The 15,452-nt window shown below is 44.1% G+C and overlaps 1 protein-coding gene across 2 annotated transcripts in view; it reads left to right on the forward strand.

Moving 5' to 3' along the window:
* Positions 1-576: 576 nt before the first annotated feature.
* The window catches only part of SLC29A2 (solute carrier family 29 member 2), a 32,228-nt gene continuing 17,352 nt past the window's right edge, over positions 577-15,452 (forward strand). The window contains exons 1-4 of one of the 2 annotated variants that reach the window (XM_069968140.1): positions 577-597; positions 11,908-11,991; positions 12,524-12,605; positions 13,674-13,867. In XM_069968140.1, the coding sequence (XP_069824241.1) occupies positions 11,963-11,991; positions 12,524-12,605; positions 13,674-13,867 (305 nt within the window). In that variant the 5' untranslated portion in view covers positions 577-597; positions 11,908-11,962. Of the gene's footprint in view, positions 598-683; positions 767-11,907; positions 11,992-12,523; positions 12,606-13,673; positions 13,868-15,452 lie in introns of those variants that run through there. The other variant, XM_069968139.1, reaches the window with a different exon arrangement.

Genomic DNA, 15,452 nt, shown 5'->3' on the forward strand with positions numbered 1-15,452 from the left:
ATTTTTTTTACCAATTGTGGCAGTTTCTGTGGCATAAAAAAAAAAAAAAAACGTGATGCCACCTGTTTAGCACAAATTTCAAAATTTGTGACCTTTTTCGCAGCACCATTTTCACACCAGCTAACGTAGTAAATTATAGCGCAATCTACGCCATCTCTGACTACGACTACATTAACACATTACAGCAAAAACCACACAACCCCGGAAGTCACCAATAGTGGCGCTGCTTCGGACAGCCCTCGTCACACGGTTACCGAGCTGTGTAATAGCCTCCTGGAGATGTTTATTATGGTCTTTAGTAAACTCTGTACTATTCTGTTTTGTTTTTTAGCCAAAACATACAAAAAAAAGCTTATAGAAAAAAACAACTGTTTAGAAATTACTCCTTGTGAACACGGGCACACTGTATAAATCTCATCAGCCCAAAGCTTCTCACTGGCGGTACTCGCGTCTGTGTGAGGAGAAGCTTTTCCTGTCAGGCGAACCCCCCAAAAACGCGGGAATCTGCCCGCGCCCTTTTTCGGCTTCGAAGTTCCCGCTAAATCGCCACCTGTCCGGATAGCGGCGCGCGGCAGCAGCAGGACCCCCCTCCGTGAGGTAACGTGTGTACGGATGAATGGCAGCCGCTTCTTACTGGATGACGCTGTGGAGTCACGGGGGGCGGTGAGGGGGCAGTCCTGGAAAATCCCGTGAATCAGCAGCACGTGTGTGTGTGTACCGCACATGGTCCGGAGCGGAGCCGCCACTGCTGCTGCTGTACACGGAGGTCAGTGAGGTGTGGGGATGGCGGCCATTCATCGTCTGTGTGGTGAATGTGTGAGGAGATCAGGACGCCTTGTGTTATCCCGCCAATAGGACAGGAGATAACTGTGTGAGGAGGCAGGTGGATGTATGCTCGGCCATTCATCCTCTATGTGAGGAGGCAGGGGGTGTATGCTCGGCCATTCATCCTCTGTGAGGAGGCAGGGGGTGTATGCTCGGCCATTCATCCTCTATGTGAGGAGGCAGGGGGTGTATGCTCGGCCATTCATCCTCTATGTGAGGAGGCAGGTGGATGTATGCTCGGCCATTCATCCTCTATGTGAGGAGGCAGGGGGTGTATGCTCGGCCATTCATCCTCTATGTGAGGAGGCAGGTGGATGTATGCTCGGCCATTCATCCTCTATGTGAGGAGGCAGGGGGTGTATGCTCGGCCATTCATCCTCTATGTGAGGAGGCAGGTGGATGTATGCTCGGCCATTCATCCTCTATGTGAGGAGGCAGGGGGTGTATGCTCGGCCATTCATCCTCTGTGAGGAGGCAGGTGTATGTATGCTCGGCCATTCATCCTCTGTGAGGAGGCAGGTGTATGTATGCTCGGCCATTCATCCTCTATGTGAGGAGGCAGGTGTATGTATGCTCGGCCATTCATCCTCTATGTGAGGAGGCAGGGGGATGCTCGGCCATTCATCCTCTATGTGAGGAGGCAGGTGTATGTATGCTCGGCCATTCATCCTCTATGTGAGGAGGCAGGTGTATGCTCGGCCATTCATCCTCTATGTGAGGAGGCAGGTGTATGCTCGGTCATTCATCCTCTATGTGAGGAGGCAGGGGGTGTATGCTCGGCCATTCATCCTCTATGTGAGGAGGCAGGGGGGGGGGGGTGTATGCTCGGCCATTCATCCTCTATGTGAGGAGGCAGGGGGGTGCTCGGCCATTCATCCTCTGTGAGGAGGCGGGGGGGTGCTCGGCCATTCATCCTCTATGTGAGGAGGCAGGGGGGTGCTCGGCCATTCATCCTTTGTGAGGAGGCGGGGGGATGTATGCTCGGCCATTCATTCTGTGTGACTGGCAGTTCTGTATACAATGAATGGGCGATCAGTGCTCAGATCCCATCTGATCAGCTACTTATCCTCTGGATCAGAGATAATTAACCTTGGGATAAGTCTATAAGAGAAGCTTAGCTTTGCTCCTTGCCATTACTACTGTAGTCACCACGTGATAATATCGTGATCGATCACCGCCTGACATATCAATGCTAGGATCTGGTCGTGATGAAGGATCCATTAGGAGATTCCATAAAAATCCAGGAGATACGGCATTGCTCTCATTATACAGCAGAGCAGTTGTGTACGTGCCCTGGTTATATCCTATAGGGAGGGGGGCATTGTTCCTTCCCAGATACTCGAAACAGCTTACAGTTTACAATTTTTATTTTCTTTGTAAACTGATTTCATCGTATAACAAAAACACAACGTTTAGGGTCTTTTTTACATGACCCAATCTTTGGCAGTCAGCCAATTGAGCGGCCGTGCAGCATGAACAATCCCTGTATTGTTCGTGCGACCATTTAAATGTATTGCTATTGGCTAAACATCCCGTTTACACAGAGAAGTGACGCGATCAGCCGACGAGCAGGTGTTTTCCAGCTGATCGCTGACCCTTTAACGTTGGCAGAATAATAGTGTTTCTACCGATGCTTATTGCCAATAATCAGTCTGTTAAAAGGGCTCCTTCTCGAGTCATCGGGGTTGTTAGGAAGAAATCTATCACTCAAGCTGTCGGGGATCACCTCATGACTAAGAGGCAGAAGTTACAGCTATGATCACTCTGAAAGCCATGACCGTTGTGAATCATGAGTCATATACCTTTGTGATAAGGTAGCATGTTAGTTCCATGCTGCCTGTGGCTTTTACTATGTGAAAGCCTTAAAGGGGTATACTCATCTGGAACACTTAGGGCACCTATTCTACGGGACGATTATTATTCAGATTATCGTTAAGTCGTTCAATTCTAAATGATAATCGTTCGGTTGAATAGCAGTTAACGATTAACGACCGAACAAGAAATCGTTGATTGTTTAATAAGACCTGGATCTATTTTTATCGTTGCTCGTTCGCATTGAATAAGACATCGTTTGCAGTAGTGAAGAACGCAATAGCGACGACAAGACGACCGCAAGAACGATCGTAAGTAACGATTATCGTTCCATGTAAATGGGTGAACGATTTTAGGTCTTTCGCAATAGCGGTCGTTTGTATCGTTAACGATTATGCGAACGATAATCGTCCAGTGGAATAGGGCCCTTACTGTGTATCTACAGGATATGCCACCTAGAGTTCCATCTATGACCTACACCTAGCTTCAGTTTGAGGGCACCCAAGCCTATTTGTGGCATCCAGAGGTGGTTGGGAAGGCCTAAAGCACAACTTCCATAACTCTCATTGACTTTAAAGTGACTGTACCACCAGGCCCAGGCTGAAGCACTGGAGGCGGGCCAACCCACCCTTAGTGGGAAGAAACTCCAGCATAAAAATGACGTGACTCCATTAGAATCAATGGAACCCTATCATAGAGGGGCTAAGGTTTCCTCCCACTAAGGGTGGGTCGGCCTGGTGTTACAGTCACTTTAATTGAATCTGCGCAAATAGCGTCTGGCTCATATAAGCCACTCTTAATTCTGGCCTTAAGTTTTTCTGTGTTCTGGAGATGGACAGAGATTTCAGTAGTTGGAAGATGTGGGTTTACCCAAAAGGAAGGGAACAGACAATAACATGCAGAACCATAGGTATCCATCTGTTGTGGTGCATGGGCTATCATGTTTTGACAAGTTAAAAAAAAAACCATAGCACAGACCTATTAGTATATTGGGACAACACCTTTAAGTGTTAAAACGGACACAGTGCTTCTTGCTGCTACCTCAGGAAATACCCTTAGGGGAAGGTGGGTTGCTCTGGGGGTTTGCACCTGTGCTGCACAGTTCCTGACACAGACAGAGGGGGCAGCACTGTTGAATTATCTCTTTGAGAGCATTAAACTTGCATTAAATACATCTGGCCAACTGGCTGTATGCTGTACCAAACCCTTGTCTTTTCAACGGTTTGGAAGTAATCACAGACTTCCTCCAGGACGGACGGCAGCTGATAAGTACTGGAATGCTGGAATTCGTTTAAATAGAACTAATTGACATAGCACCAGTTGGTCTGAAAACCATTTTACCCCTTTTAAGGATATGTTCACATGCCTGACTGCTGAAAAACAAATCACGTTGTGTAATCTGTGGCAGGAATCCATTGCATACCCTTATGTATTTGCTATTCACTGAGTCTCCTCTACATCGGCACACATCCCGCATGATCTGACCTGCCGTTTAATTGTGTTTTGACATGTGGATTCATATCTGCACTAACCTATTGCTGTTACCTCCAATAGGTGGCACTAGAGGGGGATATCCTATTTTGGAGGAGAGACACTTTCTCTATTCACCTTTTATTGAATTCCTTGTGATGGCAATGAGATCACTACTGAAAAGTCATCTCTCCATTGATTTTATTGGGAGATATCTAATATTACCCTTCTCCTCTGGTCCTGCACAAATTATATTTAAAGAAAACCTGCCACTGGTTTTGAACAGTGTATATATGGACTAGAAGGATTTAAACATACCTATGGTCTCGGCATGAAGGGGCCAATTCCTCATTACATGACTAAGTGCCCAGAGATCTCTGTACTTCCCGGGGTGTCAGCTCTAACTTTAACAGTAAAACACATTATTCTTGGTCATGCAGTTTGCATGTCTGGAACTTTTGGTATCTCTTCCTGTCCTCAGTATAGTGTGATCAGCAATTCTAAGGAATCCAAACTGCTGACAGATCCCCTTTTAAGGAAATGTGTCATCCGAGAATGACCTATTGTGTAAGTAAATAACCAGGTCGGGCACTGAACAGCTGATCTGTCAGGGTCCTGTTAGTTGGCACCCTACTGATCAATAGTCGATGACCTATCCTGTTGATAAACCAATATACAGCGGTGCCTTGAATTATGAGCATGATTCGTTCTGGGACCGTGCTTGTAATCCAAAGCAAATTTTCCCATAAGAAATCATAGAAATGCAGACAATTGGTTCCACACCCCAAAAATAATTTTTTATCCTGAATAACATGTAAAACAAATGAAACAAACATTCAGAAACAGCAGAATGTGATATTATAAGTTACTGTACAGTAATGGAGAGGATGGGAGCATGAAGGAATGAGCAGGGCAGATGTGGGCATGGTATACCAGCACTCTGTCCGGGGAGAGAGGGGTTACAGCTATGAAGAGATTACCTCCACAGTCCTGTCCCCTGCTCCCACTCAGTACAGGGAGCTCTTAAACCAAAGCAATGCTCTTAAACCAAGTCACAATTTTGAAAAACTGTAAGCTCTTAAACCGAGGTACCGCTGTATTTAGCTGCAAAGACTTTCAAAACTTTAAAGCAGCACTATTAGCACTATTCTGCCCAATGAAACTGCTGATATGCCCCAGAACTTCTTTACCTTATAGCTGCATCGCTGTTAATCATTCTTTAATTCTTTTCTGTGTTGTATTGTTGTTCCCTAATTGCCTATATGCTAATTTGGGGTTTGGGAGCATTTGGGGCGTCACTCATCAGCCCAGAGCGCCCCCTCAGCCTGCCCAGTCCACTATGAAAATTCATATATGTATAGTGGGCCTCTATTTACTGCGGATGTGCAGGGAAGATGTCCTGTTGGCTGCTTTCCACGCATTCGCGTTTGTGCCTGGCCTCCCGAACAATCCTGCAGCAGCAACGTTTTTAGCATCTCTCAGGTCACTGAAAACGTTGCTGCTGCAGGATTCTTCTCACCGAGTGAGTCGGGAGGCCAGGCAGAATCGTGCATGTGCGGAAAGCACATCTTCCCTGCACATGCGCGGTAAATAAAGGCCCACTATGCCATCCCAGCTGTGCCCATATAGTAGTAATGCCATCCCAGCTGTGCCCATATAGTAGTAATGCCATCCCTGCTGTGCCCATATAGTAATAATGCCATGCCTGCTGTGCCCATATAGTAATAATGCCATCCCAGCTGTGCCCTTATAGTAATAATGCCATCCTAGTGACACGCCGGGCGGCAGCGGAGACACATGGACACGCTGGGCAGGGGTGAGGGGGACGCATGGACATGCCAGGTGGGGCGGGGAGTCTTACACGTGGGGGTGAAAATACCGCAGATATCAGTATTTTCACGGTATACCGCCCAGCCCTGTGCTGTTATGTTAACAACTCAAATAATATGGCTGCCCCCATAATAAGATGAAATTAGAAAAAAAAACATGTTTAAGTGTCAAAAAAATAAATAGATGACCCGTTCCCTTTACGATGTCCATAGACCGCACCAGTACGAATCGATCTGTTTTTCATTATGGGACACTAGTTGGCTTGTCCGTGTGAATGCTAAGTATGAAGGATTTGTTACTGCTTCCCATCACTGCCCTTTATAGTGGTGATAACTACAGATCATCATAAAGATCACTGTATATGAGAATATGTTCTCTGGCCTCTCTAAACCCCATCTAGCTGATGGATGACTTGTTATAGGAGCTGCCTATGGAGCTATGTTTCTTCTCATCGGGATCTGGCTGTTTTTTCCCCATCGTCTATTTATAGATCCCCCTGCAATTTGGTTCTTTATTCATCACGGCTATAAATTGTAAGCTTTCCTCCCCATGCGCCTCTCCATCTATATTCTGCCTGCATTCTCTGCTCCATCTATTTACTGCATCTGCTGTTCAGTCTCTCTATCAGCAGTCGCTTGCATATAGACATTTTTGCTACAATGGTCTTAGTGTATAAGCAGACAGGACTGTATCTAGGGGAAGGTAATTGAAATGGGGGGGGGGGCACACAACCTAGTGATAAGGGGAAATAGACATTTGTGCATTGAACTAGCAAAGCAACATGAGGAGCTGGGGAAAATGTCTCTGGCAACTGAACGATTGGTAAGTCGTCAGATAAATATTGTGCCTGTCCCCCCCCCCAAACACAGGAACGTCCGGCGCGGTTGAGTTTTCTTGCATTATCTATGGGGAGAGGTAAGCCACTAACTGCGACATCTCTCTCTAAACAAAGGTGATCAGGTGGTAATTTTCCCATCACGGCCAACCTCTATCAGCACAGCCTCATACACCTCAGATTGATGGCTGAATCGGCTGACTAGAGTCTAAAGTTCATAGGGGAGCCTTTAGACTTTCATTGGCTATTTCAGCTGCGACAGATGATGTTGCGCGCAATGGAAAATGATTGTCTGACCCCTTTGTTCTGGGAGAGATAAGTTGCAGTCAAAGTTCTCTGGCTGTGGCTTACCCCTCCACATAGAAAACCCAGGATCTCTCAGCTGTGTATGGGGAAGACTGCAGAGATAACTGATAGCCACTGACCGATCATTTACACATCATTTATTGGGTATGACCGCCTTTTAGCTGAAGGGTGGAAGCTTCCTAATCTGAATTATAGGGCAATGGGGGAATCATTTTTACATCCTCTTGTGGACAGATCCAATGAGACCTCACCTGTAATCATTACATTACTGACGGGAGAGTCAGCGATGACAGACATGTCTATCCTGGTGCATTATTCTTCCTATAAAGTTTAAAGGGGTACTCCGGTGAAAATCTTTTTCTTTGAAGTCAACTGGTTTCAGAAAGTGAGACTAAATGCAAAGGGTAGTACGAGATCTACTGTTGGTGAAACAAGCTACCGAGGTTAACCTTGTAACCTCTATATATAAGGGAGTGATATAAAGTATAGAAAAGAAAACTGTGTCAAGGTCTAGATATCTAAAGGACCTTGATACAGTTTTTTTTTTGTTGTTTGTTTGGTTTGAGAAAGATATATAGATTTGTTCAAGCAGGAGAGGTTTTCTATGGGGATTTGCTACTGCTCTGGACAGTTCCTGACGGACAGAGGTGGCAGCAGAGAGCACTGTGTCACACTGGAAAGAATACAGTACTTTCTGCAGGCCATGCAGCAGCTGATAAGTACTGGAAGATTTGAAATTTTAAAATAGCAATAAATTACAAATCTTTATAGCTTTCTGACACAATTTGATTTGAAAGAAACAGTACTGAGGTGTGAGCGCTGCCATACAGCCCTAAAAGAGCTGTTTTCTACTGTATGTGTACTTTGGCTGCTGTATGAAAGCGGTATTGTATATAGAGGCAGTTATGGGGGAGGGGGTGCGCTCATCCTATAGGAGGGGGCGCTGGGCATCACACTCCCTGCTTTCACTTCACCCATGTGGCGGTTTGCTGCCGCTTTTATCGTTACGTGGTGAATGGGGATTCATAACATCCTACCTGCAGTTTCCTTGAGACACAGAAAACTCTTTATTTGCTGAATGTTGTTTGCTGGTTTTGCTATTACATTCGTTCGTTTACTGATGTGATGTTATATTATGAATTTAGATGGCTTTTTTTTTTTTTTTACAAGGGGGGGATTCGCACTAAACACCCCTGGTGAAGTAATGCTTTCCAGTGTGAGTGACTGTATGGTTTGTATAGAAGATGAGTATAATAGAGACTATTTCTGCAGCAGCATATGCTCATCTCTCTTCTCTCCCTTCAGTCGCTGAATTAGCCGCCGTCGACGTGCTCTCATGCTCCATTAACCAGCTACCCGTAGGGCCCCTCGAATGGTTGGATCTCATCAGTGCATTCACCATGTGGAATCCTGAACATACAGCTGTCAGAGGGATCAGTGATCCTCGTGACGGCCACAAGTTCCCGTGTGTGAGAACTACCTGCATCACACAATGGCATTCAGAGTATGTAAAAAAAAAAAAAGTTTGGCTTGTCATGAAGACGTGTGGAGGTTGTGATTGGTCAGAGTTGGTAGACCTCCGCCGGTCACTAAAACCAGAGGGGAGAAGCTGGAGAAGCAGGGAACTTACTGGCAGCCCTCGAGCTGTTGCAGAACTACAATTCTCATGATACCCAGACATGATGGGAATTGTTCTGCAATTGAGGGCTGTAAGTTCCCCATCACTACTCTATAGGAAGTCTACTGAGCTTATCAATTCCATTAAGGAAAAAGGCGAAGAGCGCAGCTGAGCGCTTCCCTCACTCTCTAGCAACCAAACCAACCAAAACGTTTGCCATGTCTGTTTCAAATGACAGGGAAAATATAAATACTTACAGTACATATAGGACCGCCTGGCAGCAGTCATATGTCAGTGGGGCTCTTTGTACCCCAGTGCCCCCCCCAATGCTAACAGCCCACTACCACAGATTACACTTTCCCTATGAACAACATGGTACTGCCACAGCCCACAGGAATGAATGGAGCCAAGTTTTAATACCACTCACAACCCGAGAACAAATAAGGCGCTGTTTTTAGGAGAAACAAGCCATGTTTTATTATTATTTTTATAATGGACAATCCCTTTAAGAAATGGATGTGTTTATAACTTTTATGGTCTGGGATGTTTGTAGTGATTTACCATGGCACATTTCCCAGTAAGGACTGCTCACCAGTCTATATTAGTATACGGGTTTATACACATGTTAGTAATCTTAGTTATTTCTGGTTTTACAACGTTGTGCCTGAGAAATTGACTTGCGGCTAAATTGTCCAGAGACAATGAACAAACAATTGCCGACGCTGCTGACTCCTGCCCAAAGAATCCAGCAGATCTGATCAGTTCGGATCTGTTGCGTCTGTGTTACTTTGATAAACTTTCGCCGTGTCCTAGAGAGGGTCAGGGTGTGAATGTTCATACGGACGTTAACCACGTCAAGCCAGTGCAAGTACTTAGACATATGTACCTGGAGAGCGTTCCTGTCATACATGGTAAAGAATCTGACCAGCTGCTGGACAGGGCAAGTATGAGTGAGTTCTCTCCCAACTCATTTACCGTGTGATGTCCCATAATGCAACTCTAGGGGACAGGGGCAGTCTTTCTCCCACAGACAGGAAAACAGGATAGAGAAGCACTCAGACGCACGCTTCTCACTCTGCTCATTCTAGTGAATGGTTGGGGTCTGAACTATCAAACCCCAACTGATCGAAACTTTTAACATGTATGCCCGAAAAGCTCATGATATACATATGTCTAAAGGTCCCTGTACACTTCATCATTATTTGTCTGCTTACCTACTGGTATTAGGTGTGTGGGGCTCTCCCAGTCGACCACCGACATGATGGTTATAGCGGTCGGGCTTGATGGAAAATCACAGTCCGACCCCTTTTTGTTCTGGGAGAGAAAAGCTGGAGTCAATCTCTGGCTGCAGCTAATGCTGCGTTTACATGGAGCGATAATTCGCCCAATCATTCGTTTAGCGATTTTGAAGCAACAATTTGGTTTATAACGATCAGCGTTTACACGAATAAATCGTTAGAAGATTTGTAAGAAAAATCGTTATTGCGATCGTTTTTAAGATCACTTAAGCCCACCTTTTACATAGGGTGAATCATTGAAAGACTGTTTACACGAAGCGATCTGTGAATTTTTAGCGAACGACGATTTGAGAACATGTTGAAAGATCAAAATGAACGATTTTTCGCTTGTCGCTTGATCGTTTGCTGTGTTTACGCGGGACGATTATCGCTCAAATGCGATCGTTATTGTGAAAATCGAACGATAATCGTTCCGTGTAAATACAGCATTACTCTTCACCATAGAGCAGTGCTTCTCAATTCCAGTCCTCAGGCCTTACCAACAGGTCATGTTTTGAGGCTATCACATACAAAGGACACCTGTACTAATACCTGATACTCTGAGTACAATTATATCACCTGTGAGATACTAAGGAAATCCTCAAAACAGGACCTGTTGGGGAGGTTTGTGGACTGGAATTGAGAAGCACTGCTATAGATAATACATTTTGTTCTTGTGTATGGGGAGGATGGGGGTCAATCGGGAGAGATGGCTGGACAATCTTTTGGACGTCATTTATTGAAGGTTATGGGGGGACCTTTAAAGGGGTACTCCAGCGAAAATCTTTTTCTTTTAAATCAGCTGATTTCAGAATGTTATATAGATTTGTAATTTACTTCTATTTAAAAATGTCAAGTCTTTTCCATTCTTATCAGCTGCTGTATGTCCTGCAGGAAGTGGTGTATTCTATTCAGTCTGACACAGTGCTCTCTGCTGCCACCTCTGTCCATGTCAGGGACTGTCCAGAGCAGCAGCAAATACTCAAGACACTTCCTGTCTCGGACAGAGGTGGCAGCAGAGAGCACTGTGTCAGACTAGAAAGAAAACATTTCCTGCAGGACATACAGCAGCTTATAAGTACTGGAAGACTGGAGATTTTTAAATAGAAGTAAATTACAAATCTATATAACTTACTGAAACCAGTTGATTTGGAAGAAAAAGATTTCTGCTGGCCGGCTTGTGTAATGGAGCCCTATGCTTGACTTGTATTTAATCTGTCACAGACTAAATCTATTCTCTGGGAAAGGCCAGTCCACATTGATGATCGGCCATGTACCCATGCTGACCTCATTACATCGGAAGCCTTCTTATTGCATTGTCCCTTACAGACAATTAATATCAAAAAGCAAACACCTAATATATCCTGTTATTAGTCCCCCGCCCCGTACTGAAAGGTGTCACTGCCTATTGTTGTCCTATTAGGTTTCCCATAATTCTGACTATGCCTTAGGACCTTATAACCTGTCCTATGTGTCTTGTTTCGACCTGTTCTACTGGGTTAAATATATTACTGTACCTTCTTTTATTATGTAAATTAAATTACCTTGTCACTGATCAATACCATAGTGGGGGAGATGAATAGAAGCTGCTTTGGTGAGGGTAAGGTCCTGGATACTTTCTCTAGGGGAGGTGCGATCGGGGATTGGATAGACAGAAACTAGAACAGAAGTCACACTTAAATAAGACAAAGGTGACAAGTCTCACAAACAACTTCAAGGGTTTAGAGGCGAAGAAGAAGGTCCAGGACTGTCTGCTGAGGATTTACTAAGGGAATAGATCAGGGAGGGAAAATGAAAGGGCTATGGGAGGTGGAAGTGCTATGGAGAGAGGGATTTTATACAGTGGGCAGGGACTGGGACTGGCTCAGCCTATTATTCTCACTCCCAGGCTTCAGAAAATATCCACGTGACTCTCTCTCCTCCTCTCCTGACAGTCTACACAGTTTATTAGGAAAGAGTGGAGGACATTGGAAGAACACAGATCGCAGGATGTCTCGCAAGGAGGATCCACAAGACAAGTGAGTGAAGCGCCTTTTGAGCCATTTTGTCTTACCTTTTGTGTGCTTTCCTCTTTACAGCCGCCTCGTGTCTCATGGTGCGCTAGACATTAACCCCTTTCTGTCCACGTACCCTTCTTCTTCATCATCTGTTTATCTGTCACTGTATCCCACTCCACATACCTTCCCGAGGTACCTGCTCCTCTACGCCGTCTTGTTGTGCTATATTTGACAGCTCCCGGTTTTACCAGTTTTGTTGCTTCCGGCTTTGCAAAAAAAAAAATATGCTGGAGGTGAGCTTGCACATGGCAGGTGATATACATCCATTTACTGTCAGTGTGTATATCGTGTCATTGGGGAAAGTCAGCCAGGAATTACATTACTGTCTAGTCAGAGCGTGACTTGGCAGTGTTCAGGACTACCTTATTTCCAAGTATGATTTTATTTTTTTACTGTAATGTATATTTAGTATAGATGCTTAGGATTGTATACATTATCCTATTGTGTTAGCAACAGGACTTCCCGTCATTGACCTATACTCTTTCCTTTACAGGTTCCACTCTGTCACTATAATATGCCTGATCCTGGGCCTCGGGACGCTACTTCCCTGGAATTTCTTCATCACTGCGATTCCAGTAAGTACAGCAGCCCATACATCCTATATTTCATAATGGCTTTTTAGTTCACACACAAGAAATAATTGTCGTTTAGCCAATATTAGTCATTGGGAATAAAAGATGTGCAGAATACATTTGCCAAGAGGAAAGCGTTTCAGGTTTCCTCCATCTCTTGCAATTTGTGCTTACTTATACACAGCCACGTGTTACACCGGAGGCGTTCCTGTGTGTTATACACTGAAGCTGGCCGATTCTGATAAGAGTTTGTTACAGGATGTATTTTAGTGCACAAAGCAAGAGGGATCATGGATGCCTGTCCAATTATAGCATCATCTGCTTGGATTTCCTCTCTAGTAAGGATGTGGAACCTTTGCCCCTCCAGCTGTTGCAAAACTACAATTCCCATCATGCCTGGACAGCCAAAGCTAAAGCTTTGGCTGTCCAGGCACGATGGGAATTGTAGTTTTGAAACAGCTTGAAGGGCAAAGGTTCCCATCCCCCGCTCTATGTACTCCAGCTTGTTAGTCCTAACTGGCTGATAGCCTAATGCACTGTATGGGGGAAATTGATCATTCCGTGTGTATATTGTGTTCCTATAGCAGATAAGAGCATGCATACGTCCAGTGCACGATCTATAATAAATGTGACTTTCCAATGATTGTCTAATGTACACAATGATGGTTACGTACACAATGATGGTTACGGATATGTTGGCTTATAAGTATGCTCATGGCGTCAACTTGTGCAAACATTTGCACCTTCTTAAAGTGGCTTGTCCTAATTCTTGCTTGAATGCTAACATGTACTTTAAAAGTGAAGATAATTCGTAAGGAGCGTATAGGTGACAAATTGTGAGTATTTGATGTCCTGTCTTTATAAACTCCCTCCTTATGTGTTTCTATGAGATGGGGAATGTAGACTGTGAGCTCTGCTGGGTGCAGGGACTGATGTGAGGTCATTCTCTATACACTGCTGAGAAAGGGGTTTCCACTGTATAATAGAATTAGAAAAGAAAACAGTATATCGGTTAACATGTGTTAAGAATTGGCTTTGTGACTTCCATTAACAAGGATCTCCCTGTGTCAGTATTTTCAGACCCGTCTGTGCTCAGAAACACCTGTAGCGAATGGAAATTCCTCAGACAGGATTTATTTTTCCGAACTCGGGAAAAATGTGACAACACCGTGCAGAGATGACTTCAATTTCAACAACTGGATGACCCTCTTAGCCCAGCTGCCTCTCCTGCTTTGTACCCTCCTTAACTCCTTCATTTATCAATGGTGAGAACCTTGGGAGACTGTTGGGATTTCATTGATTTTTATTAACTTTGTAAAGTGAATCCTATAAAAACAGAACATATACTTAGGTTTTAGGACGACTCTAACAGTGTAAAGCAAACATACAGTAAGGGCACTATTACGTGGAAAGATTATCGTGCGAAAAAAACGTTAGATCATTCGAATTGAAGCAATAATCATTTTGAGTATACAGGCAACGACCAAACCACTAACAAATTAATTTGTATGTCGTTGATCGCATCTTTTGCACTGACCCTTAAATCATTAATGTTTGCTATTCTTTCGGCGCACGTACACATAATTTGTTATTACGATCGTTTGTTTACAAGCAATTGTAATCACGACCGTATTTGCAATCGTAACTAATGACTATTGTTTCGTGTATAAGGGTCCATTTACACAGAAAGATTATCTGATAGATTATCTGCCAAAGATTTGAAGCCAAAGCCAGGAAAAGACTATAAACAGAGATCAGGTCATAAAGGAAAGCCTGAGATTTCTCCACTTTTCAAATCCATTCCTGGCTTTGGCTTCAAATCGTTGGCAGAGAATGGTGCGTTTACACGAAACGATTATTGGCCCGATCGTACGATTAGCGATGTCGGATTAACGTTTTTTTTTCCCCCCATAACGATCAGCGTTTAGACGGTACGATATATCGTACGGAAATTCGCTCTGCAATCGTTTTGCGATTGTTCAAGCTTATCTCACACATTGGTTAAATCGGCGAACGACTGTTCACACGGAACGATTTGCGAATTTTTTCTGGTACGACGAACGACGATTTGATAACCCGTTGAAAGATCAAAATGTACGATTTATCGTGCGTCGTTCGATCGTTCACTGCGTTTACACGTACGATTATCGTTCGAATTCGATCATTATCGCGCAAATTCGCACGATAATCATTACGTGTAAACGCACCTTTATCTTTCTGTGTAAATGGACCCTTAATGAATGATTTCAGGTTGTTTGCAATCAGTAATCGGAGGAATAAAAAAATCGCTTTGTCAATAGGACCCTAAATGAGGTTGAACCTGAGGGCTCGGCCATCGATGCTTTAGTCTGTATAAGCATATGTCTATTGACTCTCTTCATTGAAGGAAGGTTTTTACTGCAGTTTTGGGTGGGATCGCGCTTGTGTGTGGGAATTGTCACGTAAATCTGTAAGCAGTTATTGTGTTTCATGTTATATTAAAGACCTAGTCCCATCTCGCCTCACATAGTTATACTTGTCACGTTAAATTTTTTTGCAGATAAATTTATTCAGCCACCTTGATATGCTGCTCTTTTCCTCCCATTGATGACAGTTCGTTGTGTAGATTACTGACCACCACTCTGCTCTAAAAGCTGTGGTATGGCTGGTAAATACATAGTTATAGACATATATTATACAGTATATATACACACTACATACATCTACATTAGCTATATGTACACCAGCCAGACCACTGCTTTTAGAACGTGGTGGTGGTCGATAACCTAGACAACGAGCTGTTAACACTGACAGGGTAAGAGCAGCAGATCAGGGGAAGGAGACAAGCTTGCTAAATGAATGTATTTACAA

Source organism: Dendropsophus ebraccatus, chromosome 4 (assembly GCF_027789765.1).
Source record: "Dendropsophus ebraccatus isolate aDenEbr1 chromosome 4, aDenEbr1.pat, whole genome shotgun sequence".
Taxonomy (NCBI): domain Eukaryota; kingdom Metazoa; phylum Chordata; class Amphibia; order Anura; family Hylidae; genus Dendropsophus; species Dendropsophus ebraccatus.